The sequence below is a fragment of the Ipomoea nil genome, unplaced genomic scaffold, assembly GCF_001879475.1.
Source record: "Ipomoea nil cultivar Tokyo-kokei standard unplaced genomic scaffold, Asagao_1.1 scaffold1043, whole genome shotgun sequence".
NCBI lineage: Eukaryota > Viridiplantae > Streptophyta > Magnoliopsida > Solanales > Convolvulaceae > Ipomoea > Ipomoea nil.
In genome coordinates this window covers 12758630-12773224 of record NW_017617471.1, presented here as the reverse complement: position 1 = coordinate 12773224, position 14595 = coordinate 12758630, and the positions used below count along the sequence as shown (strand labels likewise).

The window sequence follows — 14595 nt, the reverse complement described above, 5'->3', positions numbered from 1 at the left end:
GGATATTCATGCTTATTCTGATTCCGATTGGGCTGGCAATCCTGATGAACGAAAATCTACCAGTGCTTTTGCTGTGTTTTTGGGGACCAATCTTGTCTCATGGGTTTGTCGAAAACAGCGTATTGTGGCTCGTTCCTCAACTGAGGCAGAATACAAAGGACTCGCTGATGTTTCTGCAGAGGTTACTTGGCTCGTATCTCTGATGAAGGAACTCGGGTTTGCGCCACCTTCTGCGCCCAAACTCTAGTGTGATCATCTGGGTGCTACTTATCTATGTGTTAATCCGGTGTTTCATGCTCGCACCAAACACATTGAGATCGACTACCACTTTGTTCGCGATAAAGTAGCAAAGAAGGAATTACAAGTTAATTTTATTTCTACCAAAGATCAGATAGCGGATATTTTTACTAAGTCTCTTTCGTTTGTACGTTTTAATTTACTCCGTTCCAAGTTCAATGTTTTGGCTGACCAAACTTGTGCTTGGAGTATTAGGACTCTATTATTCATATTAGACTAGGACTATATTATTCGTGTTAGACAAGGACTCTATCTAGCATCTCTATATATTCACTCCATGTCCTCTCAGACATTATTATTGAATACAACACAATTATATTCTCATCATAACACTCGGTATAACATAATATCATATTCATAATCATTATTATTTTGTATAAGGGTATTTATGTCTTTAAAACCTATTCAATTTCTATTTCTTTAACCATCCAAAGACTAGAATATATACAATTCCTAAAGTCTATTACCAACCAAACAATATAATATAATTTCTGTTCTGTTCCTTACCATTTCAATTCCTTGTGGAATAGCAATCATATTCCCTCCAAATTCATTTCGTGAACCAAACATGCTGTAAATATAATATCAATTGAATCTACATACATGATATATACATCGACCAGTAAGTACAGTCTCAGCAAATTATATCGTGAACTAGGGCGCACAATGCATTGTGCGCCATAGCAAAAACGATGTCGTTGTATCTTCTTTTTTTTTTTTTTTTTTTTTTTTTTGAAATTTCGTTTCCCGTTTCTGCCATTAACTTCTAAAAAGAAAATTGTATTTCGAATGTACAGAATTGTATAGTCAAATACATATAAACTCATAACATAATACACATAATCTAACATAATACATAATACACATAAACTCTTAACATAATACAAATAAACTTTTAACAGAATACACATAAACTCTTAATATAATACACATAGAATCTTAACATAAAAAACGACATCGTTTTGATTGTGCGCCCTGGTGTACGTTATAACGATTCTACAGCCTGCTCTACAAATTGTTGATATCTTCATAGAAATATTTATTGAAATCTTGAATGTGATCGACTTGAAAACATGCCGCAACCAGTAATGAGCCTTCCCCATCCCCACCAATTCCATCTGGAAGGATCAAAACGTCCCCATCACAGTCATGACCAGGGCTCATATGAATCTCTTTCCCCCACCCCAAATCCAGTCCGTGATTCGGAAGACCCACCCAGTTTATAACGCTCAGATTTGGATTCCCAACAAAGAAGGTTCCTAATTCTTGCCTCTTAATCACATCCCCTTCATTTCTATAAAAATCTATTGCACAATTCACGTACTCCGAGGTTACACCATCGATTGCATCACGTATTTTAGAAGCCACGTCTTGTAGTGGCCTGGAGATAATCTCCCCCGAGACGCCATGGATCACCACATCAATGATCGCATTCCCGAAATAGGAATCCGGCAATGGAGGCTCCATTCGCCTGCGGATGTCCACACAGAAGCTTAAATTCGTCGGCTGCTGGGGTTTATGGCTTCGCGCTTTGCATGCGCACCTCCATATGTGGGCAGTTATCACCTCGTACCTGAATTCAAATAAATTCAATACCAATCTGAATTCCATTTTTTTAATGGGGTGTTTGTAAATAGATGTTAAATTACCTGATTTGATTACTGTGTTTAGTTAGTTGATAGCATTATCTGATTATAAAAAATTATTTTGGTAAATTAGTTGTTAGCTGTCACTACTGGAAATTCTGAAATTTCCGACCACCTGAAAGTGATCATAAATCAAGTTGAAAGTCTTGTTCCGACCACTTTTGGTATCCGGAAAAACCTTTGTTGCTATTTCCGACCACTTTTTGGACTTTTTGGTATCAACTTAATTTAAGATCATTTTCAGGTGGTCGGAAATTTCAGAATTTCCAGTAGTGTGTTAGCTATTATATACAAAAAGATTTTTCATAATAATAATAATAATAATAATAATAATAATAATAATAATAATAATAATATTATTATTATTATTATTATTATTATTATTATTATGCATACATACACACATGTATGTTTGTTTATATCTGAGTTGTCCTTAATTAATAACTCTTTAATATAAATATGTATATTTATTATAATATGGAATAATAATAATAATAATAATAATAATAATAATAATAATAATAATAATAATTATTATTATTATTATTATTATTATTATTATTATTATAATAAGTTAATACAATCTGAGGTCCTCCAAGTATAGTGGTTGACTTTTAAATTTAACCATTCGTGGTCTAAATTAACCACCCATGGCCTTTCAAGTTTCGAAATTTAACCAGCCATAGTCTTCTTGAAAGGACCATGGTTGGTTAAAATTTAATAGTTGAAGGACCATGGGTGGTTAACTTGGACCACAGATGGTTAAATTTGAAAGTAGAAGGACCACAGATGAGCACTCTAAAAATTTAGGACCAAACGTAGCAAAATCACTATAATCAGAGGACCCCATGTGACATTATTGTCGATGTGGTTGTTATTCTATCTCTCTCACACACATATGTGGACGCTTTATCACCTCGTACCTGCATTCAAATAAGGGAAAATGACACTTTTTCCCCCTAAGTTATATCATTATAGCACTTTTTCCCCCTCAATTATTTATGTAAGCACATTAGCCCCCTCAATTATTTTAAAAGTGGTGGTTTTTCCCCCTGATATATTAAATTGACATTTCTACCCTTAAAGTAAACATTTTATTTATTTTACTTCTCCAACAAATCATTGCGTATATGTAGCGATGACCACGGTTCGGTTCATACTGAACCGGACACTATAACAATCGAATTAAAATTTTTCTGTTATGATTCAGATCTAGAACCAAATATTTGAATTTCAATTTATTAAATTTATGAATAAAAAAAACTGGATCCTGAATCGTGAACCGACGGTTCCAGATCCGGTTCGCGATTTTGAACCGTTTTTAGTTTAAAATTTTATTTTTTATTTTAAAATAGTCTAAATTCAATAATAAATGTATTTTATTTTTTCAGTTCGGAACATGAACCGGCCATTCCGATTCACGATTTTAATAAACTCTAAATATCGTGTTTTGATTCTAAATTGTAATTGGAATATTTTGGTTTGGTTGCTATAGTATCTGTTTGGTTTGAATCAAATTATAGTAATAATTTGTTGGAGAAGAAAAATAAATGAAATATTTATTTTAAATATTTATTTTAAGGGTAAATATGTCCATTTAACATTTCAAGGGGAAAAAGAGCCACTTAAATAATTGAGGGGGAAAAAATGCTATAAGTATACAACTCAGGGGTAAAAAGCGCCACTTTCCCTTCAAATAAATCAAATACTAAATATATTTCGATTCAAGTTTTTTAATTATGAATATGAATTAAAGTCAATACTCCACTACCTGGTATAGCCTCGCAGTTTGGCGTTACAACTCCGACCATTGTTGTCGGCAGCTTTGAGTGCATGAATCTGTGGTTTACTTAATCTCAGTGTGGATACTTTGGTTTCCTTCATCCTCTCGCTTTCGTTGCTGGACTGGCCAATGATAAGCGGAGGAGAATGATGGAAAATCCGACGACCTCCCTGGGGAGATGATGATGATGATGATTCTCCTGCCCGGAGAAGTCTCCGGTCATGAAAAGGGGCGGAGCTCAATGGTTTCCCGGAGGCAAGATTAGCCCACTCGAAGAGAAAATGGGAGATGCCTTGTCCGTCAGCCACAACGTGAGATATCGCAAACCCAAGGCTGATCCCTCCACATCTGAACTTAGTGAGCTGCCCCGCGAACAAGGGAATATCTGGAATAGGATCAACACCGCTGTAGTCTACGCTAGGAACCAAGTGGTTAAACTCGGGGCCGGGCGAGAAGTCCCCGAGATCGGCCAACACGGCGTCGGATTCCGCCTCTACGAGGACGGCGCCATTGCCGTTGCAGTTGAGCGCGAGGGCTGTGCCGCCGCCGGAGGCGGCAGTAGTCCAGCTCAGGCGACCGGCAAAGGGGTAAAAATGCACCAGGACTTGGCTGAGAGAGAGCCGCAAGGAGTGGATAATGGCGTCTGGGGATAATGTGGAAGGAGTAGTGTAAAAATAGAGGATTTTAACGTACATCATAGTTCCGATCTGATCGAGCTCGGATAAGGAGAGAAGCCCACTCCATGTTGGCTCTGATGGTTTTACTACGTAAGACCTCTTAACTTTCACCTTCATTATATATATATGTATTTTTTTTTTCTACTTAAAAAAGTTGGAATAATTCTTGATTGTATTTGAGGGACTTATTATCGATTAGACAGTTGAAAAATTTAATTTTTTGGTTGAAAAATTCAATGATGAAAAGACCATTCTCGCAGCTTTGTCGGCAATTGATGAATGTGGGCTTAGTCCTGCACTTATCTTCTTATTCCCTATTTTTTAAAAAATTACACTTTTCATTCATAACTTATAGGCAATTGTATAATTCGTTCATATTTATTGATTATGTTCAATTCTCGTCACTTTAAGGTATAATTAGCGTTGCAAATTTTATCCCTAATGTTTTATTAGAAAAATGACGAAATTTGTAACGTTAGTTATAACTTAGGGATAAGAAATGAGCACGACTAACAAGTAAAGACAAATCCTATAATTATCTTATAACTTAGGAATAAAAATACAAATTTTCACCAAATCTAATGGAAGTAACGATATTATATTATACCTAGGCGTTCACGATGTGAATTTTGAATTCTAGTTCAGATTATATATTTACAGTTGCTAAGCACCTTGTACGGGTTCAGATGACAAGCAGTGACTCTCCCATATGAGAAGTCATGAGATCGAGCCTTAGTGGGGGGCAGTGTTTACATAATATAAATTAAGGTGCACAATAAGCATGGAAAATCTTGATCCATGATATAATTTATAATAAAAGTTGGAGTGAATTTCATTTTTAGTCCTACTATTATAGGGGTCTTTCCAATTTTTGTCCACCATAATTATTTTTGCCACATTACACCCACTATTATTAAAAGTGTTTCAATTTTAGTCCACATTAGGAGGATTTTCCGTCAAGAAGCTATTTTATTGTGGAGGAAAAGCCAAGCAAGAAATTTCTAGCGCCTTATTATGTCCTCGGCATCCAACGGCGTCGGAGAGGCGGCAATGGAATTAACGGTGAACCTCTGGCGTCTATGGAAAACCATCAAACCACAATCTGTTTAGAAAGAGCAGCAAAAGAAAAACCACCAAACCACAATATGTTTTTCGCCGCCACCGCCAATCAACCACCAAACCACCATCTCACTCCTCAAGCACACCGCTTCCAAGGCTGTGCTATAGTACTCGTGAGTAACCGGTAACCATTGTTTACCATATACTATCATGGATATCTCCTTCTCCTTTCCAACACCAACCGGATAAAACAAATCACTAATTACCTCCTCATCCCTCAACCCGTCACCGGATAAAACAAATCACTAATTACCTCCTCATCCCTCAACCCGTTTGTCCTGCTTCATTACCAACCGGATAAAACAAATCACTAATTACCTCCTCATCCTCATCCCATTGTCTTACCTCCTCATCCCATTGTCCTGCTTCATTACCAACCGGATAAAACAAATCACTAATTACCTCCTCATCCTCATCCCATTGTCCTGCTTCATTACCAACCGGATAAAACAAATCACTAATTACCTCCTCATCCCATTGTCCTGCTTCATTGCACAAATTAATCACTCGTGCATCACTCAACCCGTCAACACATTCAGTCTCTAAAACTGGATTGGTGTGATCCAACAGCTAGGGCCAACCCCAACCCAGCGTGTCTGCACCGTTTCCCTTTCCAACACCAACCGGATAAAACAAATCACTAATTACCTCCTCATCCCCGTTTCCCTTTCCAACACCAACCGGATAAAACAAATCACTAATTACCTCCTCATCCCATTGTCCTGCTTCATTGCACAAATTAATCACCCGTGCATCCCTCAACCCGTCAACACATTCAGTCTCTAAAACTGGATTAGTGTGATCCAACAGCTAGGGCCAGCCCCAACCCAGCGTGTCTGCACCGTTTCCCACCCAACAGCTAGGGCCAGCCCCAACCCAGCGTGTCTGCACCGTTTCCCACCTGCGAATAACACCCTGACGAAGTAAAGTGCACCGTTTCCTACCCTGCGAATAACACCCTGATGAAGTAAAGTTTGTCCCGCATGAATGCTCCGCCAGATATAACTCGGATTACTCCCAATGTTGACATTTAAAAAATGATCATTAGGAAAATACCTGGCTTTCAAAACTCCGGTCATCAAAGCATGAGGCGAGGTCAATGGACGACATCCTTGTTTCGCCAGCAATGCTACATTCAACTCGTGTAAGCGCTTAAACCCAAGCCCACCTTGCATTTTAGGCACAACCATGCGTGCCCAACTCAACCCGTGAATGCCTCGGCTTGTGGATCCTCCATGCTGCCACCAATACTTGTTCATGATATTCTCAATGGATGTACATACAGAAACAAGTAGCAGAAAGACTGACATCGAGAAGATCAGCATTGCCTGCACAACACTCTTCAGTAGCACCTCTTTGCCCGCACGGGATAGGAACTTCTTCTGCCATGAGCACACCCTCTCACGCACTTTCTGCTCAATGTACCTGAACACGGCTATTCGGTTCCGCCTAAGGAATGAGGGCAATCCCAAGTATCCACAAAAATCCTGAACCTCCCATACACAAAAAATCGCCGCCACATGACTTCTTATTCCCGGCGCTGTGTTACCGATGAACATAATGCTTGATTTGTCAAAGTTTACCATCTACCCGGAAACCTCCCCATACCACGCTAAGCAGTCCCGTACCACGAGTGCCTCCACACCGATAGCTTTGAAATATAAGAGGCTGTCGTCCGCAAAGAAAAGGTGCAAAATTGGCGGAACACTTCTCGCAACCTTCACATCGTGAACGAACCCTTGGGCCTCTTTCTGTTGCAGTAACAGCGACAAACCTTTTGCACAAACGATGAACAAATAGGGCGATAAGGGATCGCCCTAGCGTATCCCTCTCGTAGGAGTAACCAACCCAACAGACTCCCCATTTACTAGAACACTGTAATTGATGGACGTGACACAGAGTAGCACAAGATCAACCCACCCATGGGCAGATCCTAGTTCTACTAGAATACCCTCTAAAAACCCCCCCATTCCATTTTGTTGTAGGCCTTCACTATGTCCAGCTTCAAAGCCGCCCAGCCTGTAAGCCCATCCCATTTCCTTCTCAAATAATGTCCTACCTCACCTGCAACCATTATATTATCAGTTATAAGGCGATTCGGGACAAATGCAATCTAGGATGGCGATATAATCGAATCCAGACCCCTTTCATTCGGTTAGCTATAACCTTTGCAAAAACCTTGTACGCCACGTTGCACAACACTATTGGCCTCAAATCCGAGACCTTCTCGGGCACTTTTTTCTTCGGTATTAAGCAGATGTTAGTGTCATTCATTCCCTGGGGCAGACTACAGCTAACAAAGCAGGCTTTCACGAAATCAACCAAGTCATTCCAAAACGACTAATAAAAAGACGGTGACATCTCGTTCAGTCCCGGTGCTTTCTCAGATGCCATAGAGATCAAAGCAGCCTTCACCTCAACAACTTCAAGAGGCTTTAACAGCTGGTTGTTACAATCAGCACTCACACGGCTAGCGACCAGATTCAACAAATCACCCACACTGTTATTAGAAGCAAATATCGAATTAAAGTACCTTAAAACCTCCTACTTCATGGCGTTGCCCTCCACCCACAAGCCCGCAGGGTACTGCAGGCGGCTAAGGTGATTACCTTATAACATTCTTTATTTTATATTAATAATGAGATGTGTAATTTATAATGTGTTTCTATTCAAATTATTTTATCAAATTAATTATGTTTCATATTTTGTTATGAATATTTTTATAAACTTTCGATTTGTTTTATTTTTCGCTCATATCGAACAATATTTACAACTATATTTCTTAGGTAATTTATTTATTTTTTTAAATTATCTCTTTTGTTTTAATGTTTCGCCTTTATTGAAAAAATTTCTTGAATCCATCCCTACTTTTTCGCCTCTCCTCAACCGAATTTTTGGCTCCGTCCCTGCCAATGAGAGAGATAGAAGATGAATAGTTCCAAGTTTTTGGATTATATTAGAATATGAAAACAGACAAGGCACTACTGTAGGAACAATTAATCCTTGGAGCCTCATGCATGTACTAAACTACCCCTAAACATGAGTTGTTATACCATGGACCAAGGTGGACCCTGGTCCTAAACAATGATTTGACGATCCTGTATTGTATTCACAAACTCATTCCTACATCTGTTATGTGTTTTGATGACTTAAAAATACAATTTATATTTTAAAAGTTCACAATTGCTATATCAAAAATACATAATTTATAATCTCTTAATATTGTGTGACTGCAGTATTTGAAAGGAACTTGTGAATACAAAACAAGGTAATCAATTATATATATGTTAAAAGTGTGTGTTCTTAATATACAAATTATGAAAATTTAAAAGATATATTGTAAAGATTTAGTATGTAAATTGTGAACATTAGGATATGGGTTCACCTTGATATATGGAAGAAGAAATCCACTAGATTACAAAGAGAAACCAATCAAAAAATGCACTAATTCAATCCTATCTTGTCCCATGCATGAACGGCCCCTAATATATACAAAAATAAAAACTACAAATACAAAAATCTCAGAGTCAATTCCACTAAAATTCCCTTGAATATTGATTTTTTTTTTTTCATATTTGCTTCTCACCTTTAAAATCATTTACTTGGTAAAAATTTATGTGAGACCGCCTCATAGATCTTTGTTCGTAAGACAGGTCGGGTTAATATGAAAATGTAATACTTATACTGTAATACTTATATTAAAAAATACAAAGCAAAAACTTATGTAGGACCGTCTCACCGTGAGACGGGTCGGGTCAGAATGAAAATGGAATACTTATATGCACAAATGGAATAAAGTATTTATTGCTTATATGGGTAAACACAATACTTTTAAGGAAAAATGTAACACTTTTATATTTTGATTTAAAAGTATTATATTTTCCTTTATAAGTAATAAACACTTGCCAACATTACTTACTAGGAAAAATGTAATAATTTTGATGAAAAATATAATAATTTTACATCGAAATGTAAAAGTATTACATTTTTCCTCAAAAATATTACATTTTCCTTTATAAGTAACAAACACAGTATTCCTTATTAGTATTACATTTGAGCATATAAGTACGACATTTGTGCATATAAGTATTACATTTGCATGTTGACCGGGCTCGATCTGACCCGTATCATGAATAAGGATCTATGAGACAGTCTCACACAAGTGTGACCCAAAATATAATACTAATCAGAAAAAATGTAATACTTTTGAAGTAAAATTTAATCCTTTAATTATTAAAATTTTTTGAGATCCAATCCACCTTAATTAGCAAATCTATTGGCCAGTTATCAAATTTAAGGGGAAAGTCGTAATTCTTATGTGTTCGCACGTTGAAACCTTTGTTAGTTAGTGTACACAATCAAAATCTCTGTGGTATGTTTGGTTAAGGGTTTACACATTAGGAATGTGAATTAAAATTATAGTTAGTGTTTGGTTGATAATTTTTTAAAATACAATTATAAGATTTGATTAGTTTACAATTAAAAATCTCATTCCTTAATTAAAAACGAGTATCATTTCATCTTATTGGTCATTTGATTTTTAAGTTTAGATTAATACATTTTTACTTTTGTTTTGATTTTTTTTGTTCATTTTGGTATTTTGAATGTCATTATATTAGGATCAATTATCTTAATTTTTTAATTTTGTATTTTTAAAACCTTTATTCTCGTAATTTGAAGTTTTAGTTGTTTTAAGCAAAAGAGTAAATACCCAAAATGGTCCCTCGACTATAGCTAAATTCACAAATTGGTCCTCGACTTTCAATTTCAACTAATTAAGTCCTTAACTTTGTAATTTTAACACAATTTGATCCTCTGTTTGTTTGACCGTTTGTTGACTGTGATTTTTGAGGATATATATGTAATTTCATGGTCCATCGTCAATTTTTTAAGGTTCTAGTTGCATTTCCAGACCGCACTGTTACATTTGAATCCACTGCCGAAAGCAATCTACCAAATCTGATCGTCTTTCTTCATCCTCCATTTGGATTCAATGTAGTTGAGTTCGTACCAGAGTGAAGAAGACGACGTGTTTCTGAACCAGTGCAACGTCATCCTGGATGCCTCCACGTGCTCCGACGAGAGCTGAAGGTTATTCTGGAGATCGTCGATCACGGTCAACAAACAGTCAAATAGATGGAGGACCAAATTGTGTCAAAATTACAAAGTTAAGGACTTAATTGGTTGAAATTGAAAGTCGAGGATCAATTTGTGAATTTAGCTATAGTCGAGGGACTATTTTAGATATTTACTCTAAGCAAAATGACGATGGCCAAGTATTTTGTGCTTAAATAACACCTCGTTGATAGTATTTTGACTATTTGAGTTGCACACGTCCTTTACCACATTTTATGAATTATATCGTCTTAATTGAACATGGTATTTGATGTGAGATTTGAACAGAAATATTTATAATCTATGAAGTTTTTAAAATAAAGAGCAAAAGTCGTTGTAGTATAGTGGTAAGTATTCCCGCCTGTCACGCGGGTGACCCGGGTTCAATCCCCGGCAACGGCGATATTCGTGATTTTATATAGTATGAACGAAAATATATACAAAAACGAAATCCGACCTGCCGGATTCGAACCAGCGACCTAAGGATTAACAGCACTCACTACAGTCCTCCGCTCTACCAACTGAGCTAAGGTCGGGTTTAAAGTAAACACTCGAACTTTTTGATATTTATATGAGGATCAATGGCTTCAACGTGCCAACATAAGGGAATTAAAACTTTACTCTTAAATTTGGTGTCTTGAATACTTAGGGTGTGTTAGGTTTAAACATGGGAATTGGAATGAGAATGAATAAAGGTTTTTTTTTTTTTTTTTTTTTTTTTATGAAAATGAGAAACTTCGATTACTTAAATCTCAGGCTCCAAAATATTAACAAGTAAGGAAAAGGTGATCAAGAAACAGTCCACATGATTAGACTTGAATAAGGCATCCCTAGCAAGAAAATAGGACACCCTGTTCGCATATCATTTAGCAAACACAAAGCTAAGATTAACAAAATCTCTAGCTATTTTCCCCAATGTCATTAATAATAAGATCGAAAGATGCCATCGTCGAGGTATTCTGGATTCCTTTGATCACTTTCAGTGAATCAGACTCAACTTCCACGTGGTTCTCATTGAGTTCTTTAAGCCACTTCAGTGCTTCCTTCACACCCATCGCCTCTACTTCAGCTGGCTTAAAGACACCGTAGCACGACACATGTCTAGCAGCAATGAAAGTTCCTTCACCATCTCTAAGGACCAGCTCAAAGCCCATCTTGTTGTTTGTAGAATCCACAGCTGCATCAACATTTATCTTCTTTAAACCAGCTGGGAGTTTGGTCCAGTGAACAACTTGCTCGCCTAGAATGATGGGGCATGTCTCTCCCCAAAAGTAACAGCCTGCTACTCTTGTAGGAAAGTCTGCGCCTCTCGGACAATAATATAAGTTGGAATATTAATCAGATTCCAGACCTTCTCATTACACGCACTCCAAAATTTCCAATAGATGGTGATTAAAAAGCACAATTGGTTAGCTGGTAGTGTCTTGAATTACATTTCCATCCACTCAGCAAAAGAATGACAGCCACAATAATCAATTCCACCAACACAATCCCAACACTGTCTCGCCCATGGACATCGCACAAATAGATGAAAAGTTGATTCGTCCTCAGAGGCACACAATGGGCAAAATGAAGGGACTTGCACACATTTCATTCTTAAATGATCAGTGGTTGGGAGGGAGCCAGAGCACAACTACCAAATAAAAAGCTTAATCTTAGAAGCAAGTTTCATCTTCCACATAGCAGTCCAGAAAGGGATCTGCTGAGAATTAAAGGTTCCCTGGAGCTTCCTATAACAACTCTTGACGGAATAATCACATTTCTCCTCCTCCTTCTAGATAAGCTTATCCTCATGTTTACCCTCGGCAATAGGGATATTCCTTATCAGAACCACATCCTCATGAACAAAGATATCTTCAAGCAGCTCCATATCCCAATTAGTTTTTTCCATATTCAACAGATTCTTCACCTTGGCTTCTCTCAGATAATCTGCCAAAGGAGTTCGAATTAAAGACAATCATCATTAGGCAACCAAGGTTCATTCCAGACTGAAATAGATGCACCATCACCTACCCTCCACCTAACGCCACTTCTTAGCACATTCTAAGACTCAAGGATACTCCTCTAGATGAAAGAAGGGTTCCCGCCAAGTTTAGCATAAAAAAAAATAAAAAAAAAAAAAGTCATGGTTTGGGTAATATCTGGATTTGTAAACTCTAGCTAGAAGAGACTCGTGGTAATGGATCAATTTCCATGCTTATTTCCCAAATAGAGCAATATTAAACTCACGTATCCTCCTAAAAACCAATCACCCCCATTGTTTTATTATGCATAAAGCTTCCCAACCCTTCCATCTAATACCCCTACATCTCTCCCCTTCATAACCCTACCAATAAGCATTCATGATTTTTTCAATCTCCTTCCCCAACTCAACCGGGATAAGAAAAACACTCATAGCATAAAATGGGATGGCTTGTATGACATTCTTAAGGAAGACTTCGTGACTAGCTCTAGAAAGGAATTTGGCAGCCAACCCTTAATTCTACCCATAACCTTATCACGAATGAAACCCAAGATTTCTCTTTTGTTTATACCAATTAGAGAGGGCAAACCCAAGTAGTTACCAATCAAATTTCCTTCCCTCATGCCCAAGCTAACACACACAACTACCCTTAGCTCCTTGGGAACATATTTTTACTAAAAGAAATATCAGATTTAACAGCATTTGTAGACTGTCCAGAGGCTTCAAAGAAGGACTAAATAATATTTTTTTAGGACATTGCATTTAGTTGGAGAGGCTCTACAAAAGATAAAGTAGTCATCCGCAAAGAAAAGATTGGTAATAATGGGTGCACCCCTAGCAACAGAAACACCATGTAGAAGACCCTCCCTAACCTTACTTTGGATAATAGAATCAAAATTTTCCAGAACAAGAATGAACAAGTAAGGGGATAAAGGATCTCCCTAACGCAAACCCCTCTTAGGAATAACATCCCCAACTTCCCTCCCTTCAAGTAGAAACCTATACTCAACCGAGGAAATTGACTCCCAGATGAATTGCACCACCCAATCTGAAAAGCCCATCTTGTATAGAACAACCCTTAGGAATTCCCATCTGACCTTGTCATAAGCTTTGTTCATATCAAGCTTGACCCCTACAAAACCAGTTTTCCCCTGTGCTTTCATTTTTAAGTAGTGGTTAACCTCATACGCAACCATGACATTATCTGTAATCAACATACCCGGAATAAAAGTTGTTTGAGACTCAGAGACAAGGGAATGGAGTAAAGGTTTTAGACGATTGGCAAGGATCTCCGACACAATTTTATACAGGATATTGCAAAGGGAAATTGGACGCAAATCCCATACATTCAGGCTTAGCGTTTTTAGGGATAAGGACAATCTGGGTGAGATTAAGATGACCCAGGATGGAACATTTTCTAAAACATTCATTGTAGAAGATCAACAATTTAGGGCCTAAAATATCCCAAAAACATTGAAAGAAACTCGGGTTTCATGTAAAAAATAGCGAACTTGACTTCTTGCAAAACCACCCTCGCCCAGGACATAATTTTTTTCAATTGAAACTTTTGACACAACATTATAAAGAATAGGATCCATACGACCCTTGACAGGACTCAATAATTTATCAAAATAGGAGATAACCAGAGAGTCGAAGTTATTACCTCTCTCGACCCAATCTCCATTGTCATCACGCAATCTGGGAATATGATTATTCTGCCACCTCCTTCGCACTGTGTTGTGGAAATATGATGAGTTACTGTTCTCCTCCTGAAGCCATAACTGTTTAGCTCGTTGGCGCCAATAATCATTTTGATGGTGTATGACACGAATGTACTAGGCTTGAGCTTCCTTAAATAGAGATATCCCATGTGAATCGCGTCTGCCCTTCGTCCTCTCCATATGGGTATTCCTGTACTGTAACTTTCTATTGAAATCCTTAGCAAAATATTTGCCCCAATTCCAAATCGCCTCCACCATGCCAATAAGGTGTTGG

At 37.4% G+C, this 14595-nt stretch overlaps 1 protein-coding gene and 2 non-coding genes across 3 annotated transcripts; 1 reads left to right on the top strand and 2 right to left on the bottom strand.

Moving 5' to 3' along the window:
• Nucleotides 1-1113: 1113 nt before the first annotated feature.
• LOC109181086 (spermidine hydroxycinnamoyl transferase-like) lies at nucleotides 1114-4520 on the bottom strand. Its single transcript, XM_019330843.1, has 2 exons — nucleotides 3715-4520; nucleotides 1114-1870 (listed from the first exon to the last, which is right to left on the bottom strand). Exons 1-2 carry the CDS (start codon nucleotides 4518-4520, stop codon nucleotides 1306-1308), a joined length of 1371 nt encoding a protein of 456 aa, XP_019186388.1. The 3' UTR covers nucleotides 1114-1305.
• Nucleotides 4521-10967: 6447 nt separating this feature from the next.
• TRNAD-GUC lies at nucleotides 10968-11039 on the top strand. Its single transcript has one exon. It is a non-coding gene; the product is annotated as a tRNA-Asp (tRNA).
• Nucleotides 11040-11088: 49 nt separating this feature from the next.
• TRNAY-GUA lies at nucleotides 11089-11173 on the bottom strand. The gene is given in 2 exon segments: nucleotides 11089-11124; nucleotides 11137-11173. It is a non-coding gene; the product is annotated as a tRNA-Tyr (tRNA).
• Between the last annotated feature and the right edge of the window lie 3422 nt (nucleotides 11174-14595).

What these genes read in the sequence shown, in the direction of transcription:
- LOC109181086 (XM_019330843.1), bottom strand. Translation starts at nt 4,520, where the DNA reads ATGAAGGTGAAAGTTAAGAGGTCTTACGTAGTAAAACCATCAGAGCCA. An exon ending in AAACTGCGAGGCTATACCAG is followed by an intron (nt 1,871 to 3,714) that starts GTAGTGGAGTAT and finishes ATTTGAATTCAG; the next exon opens with GTACGAGGTGATAACTGCCC.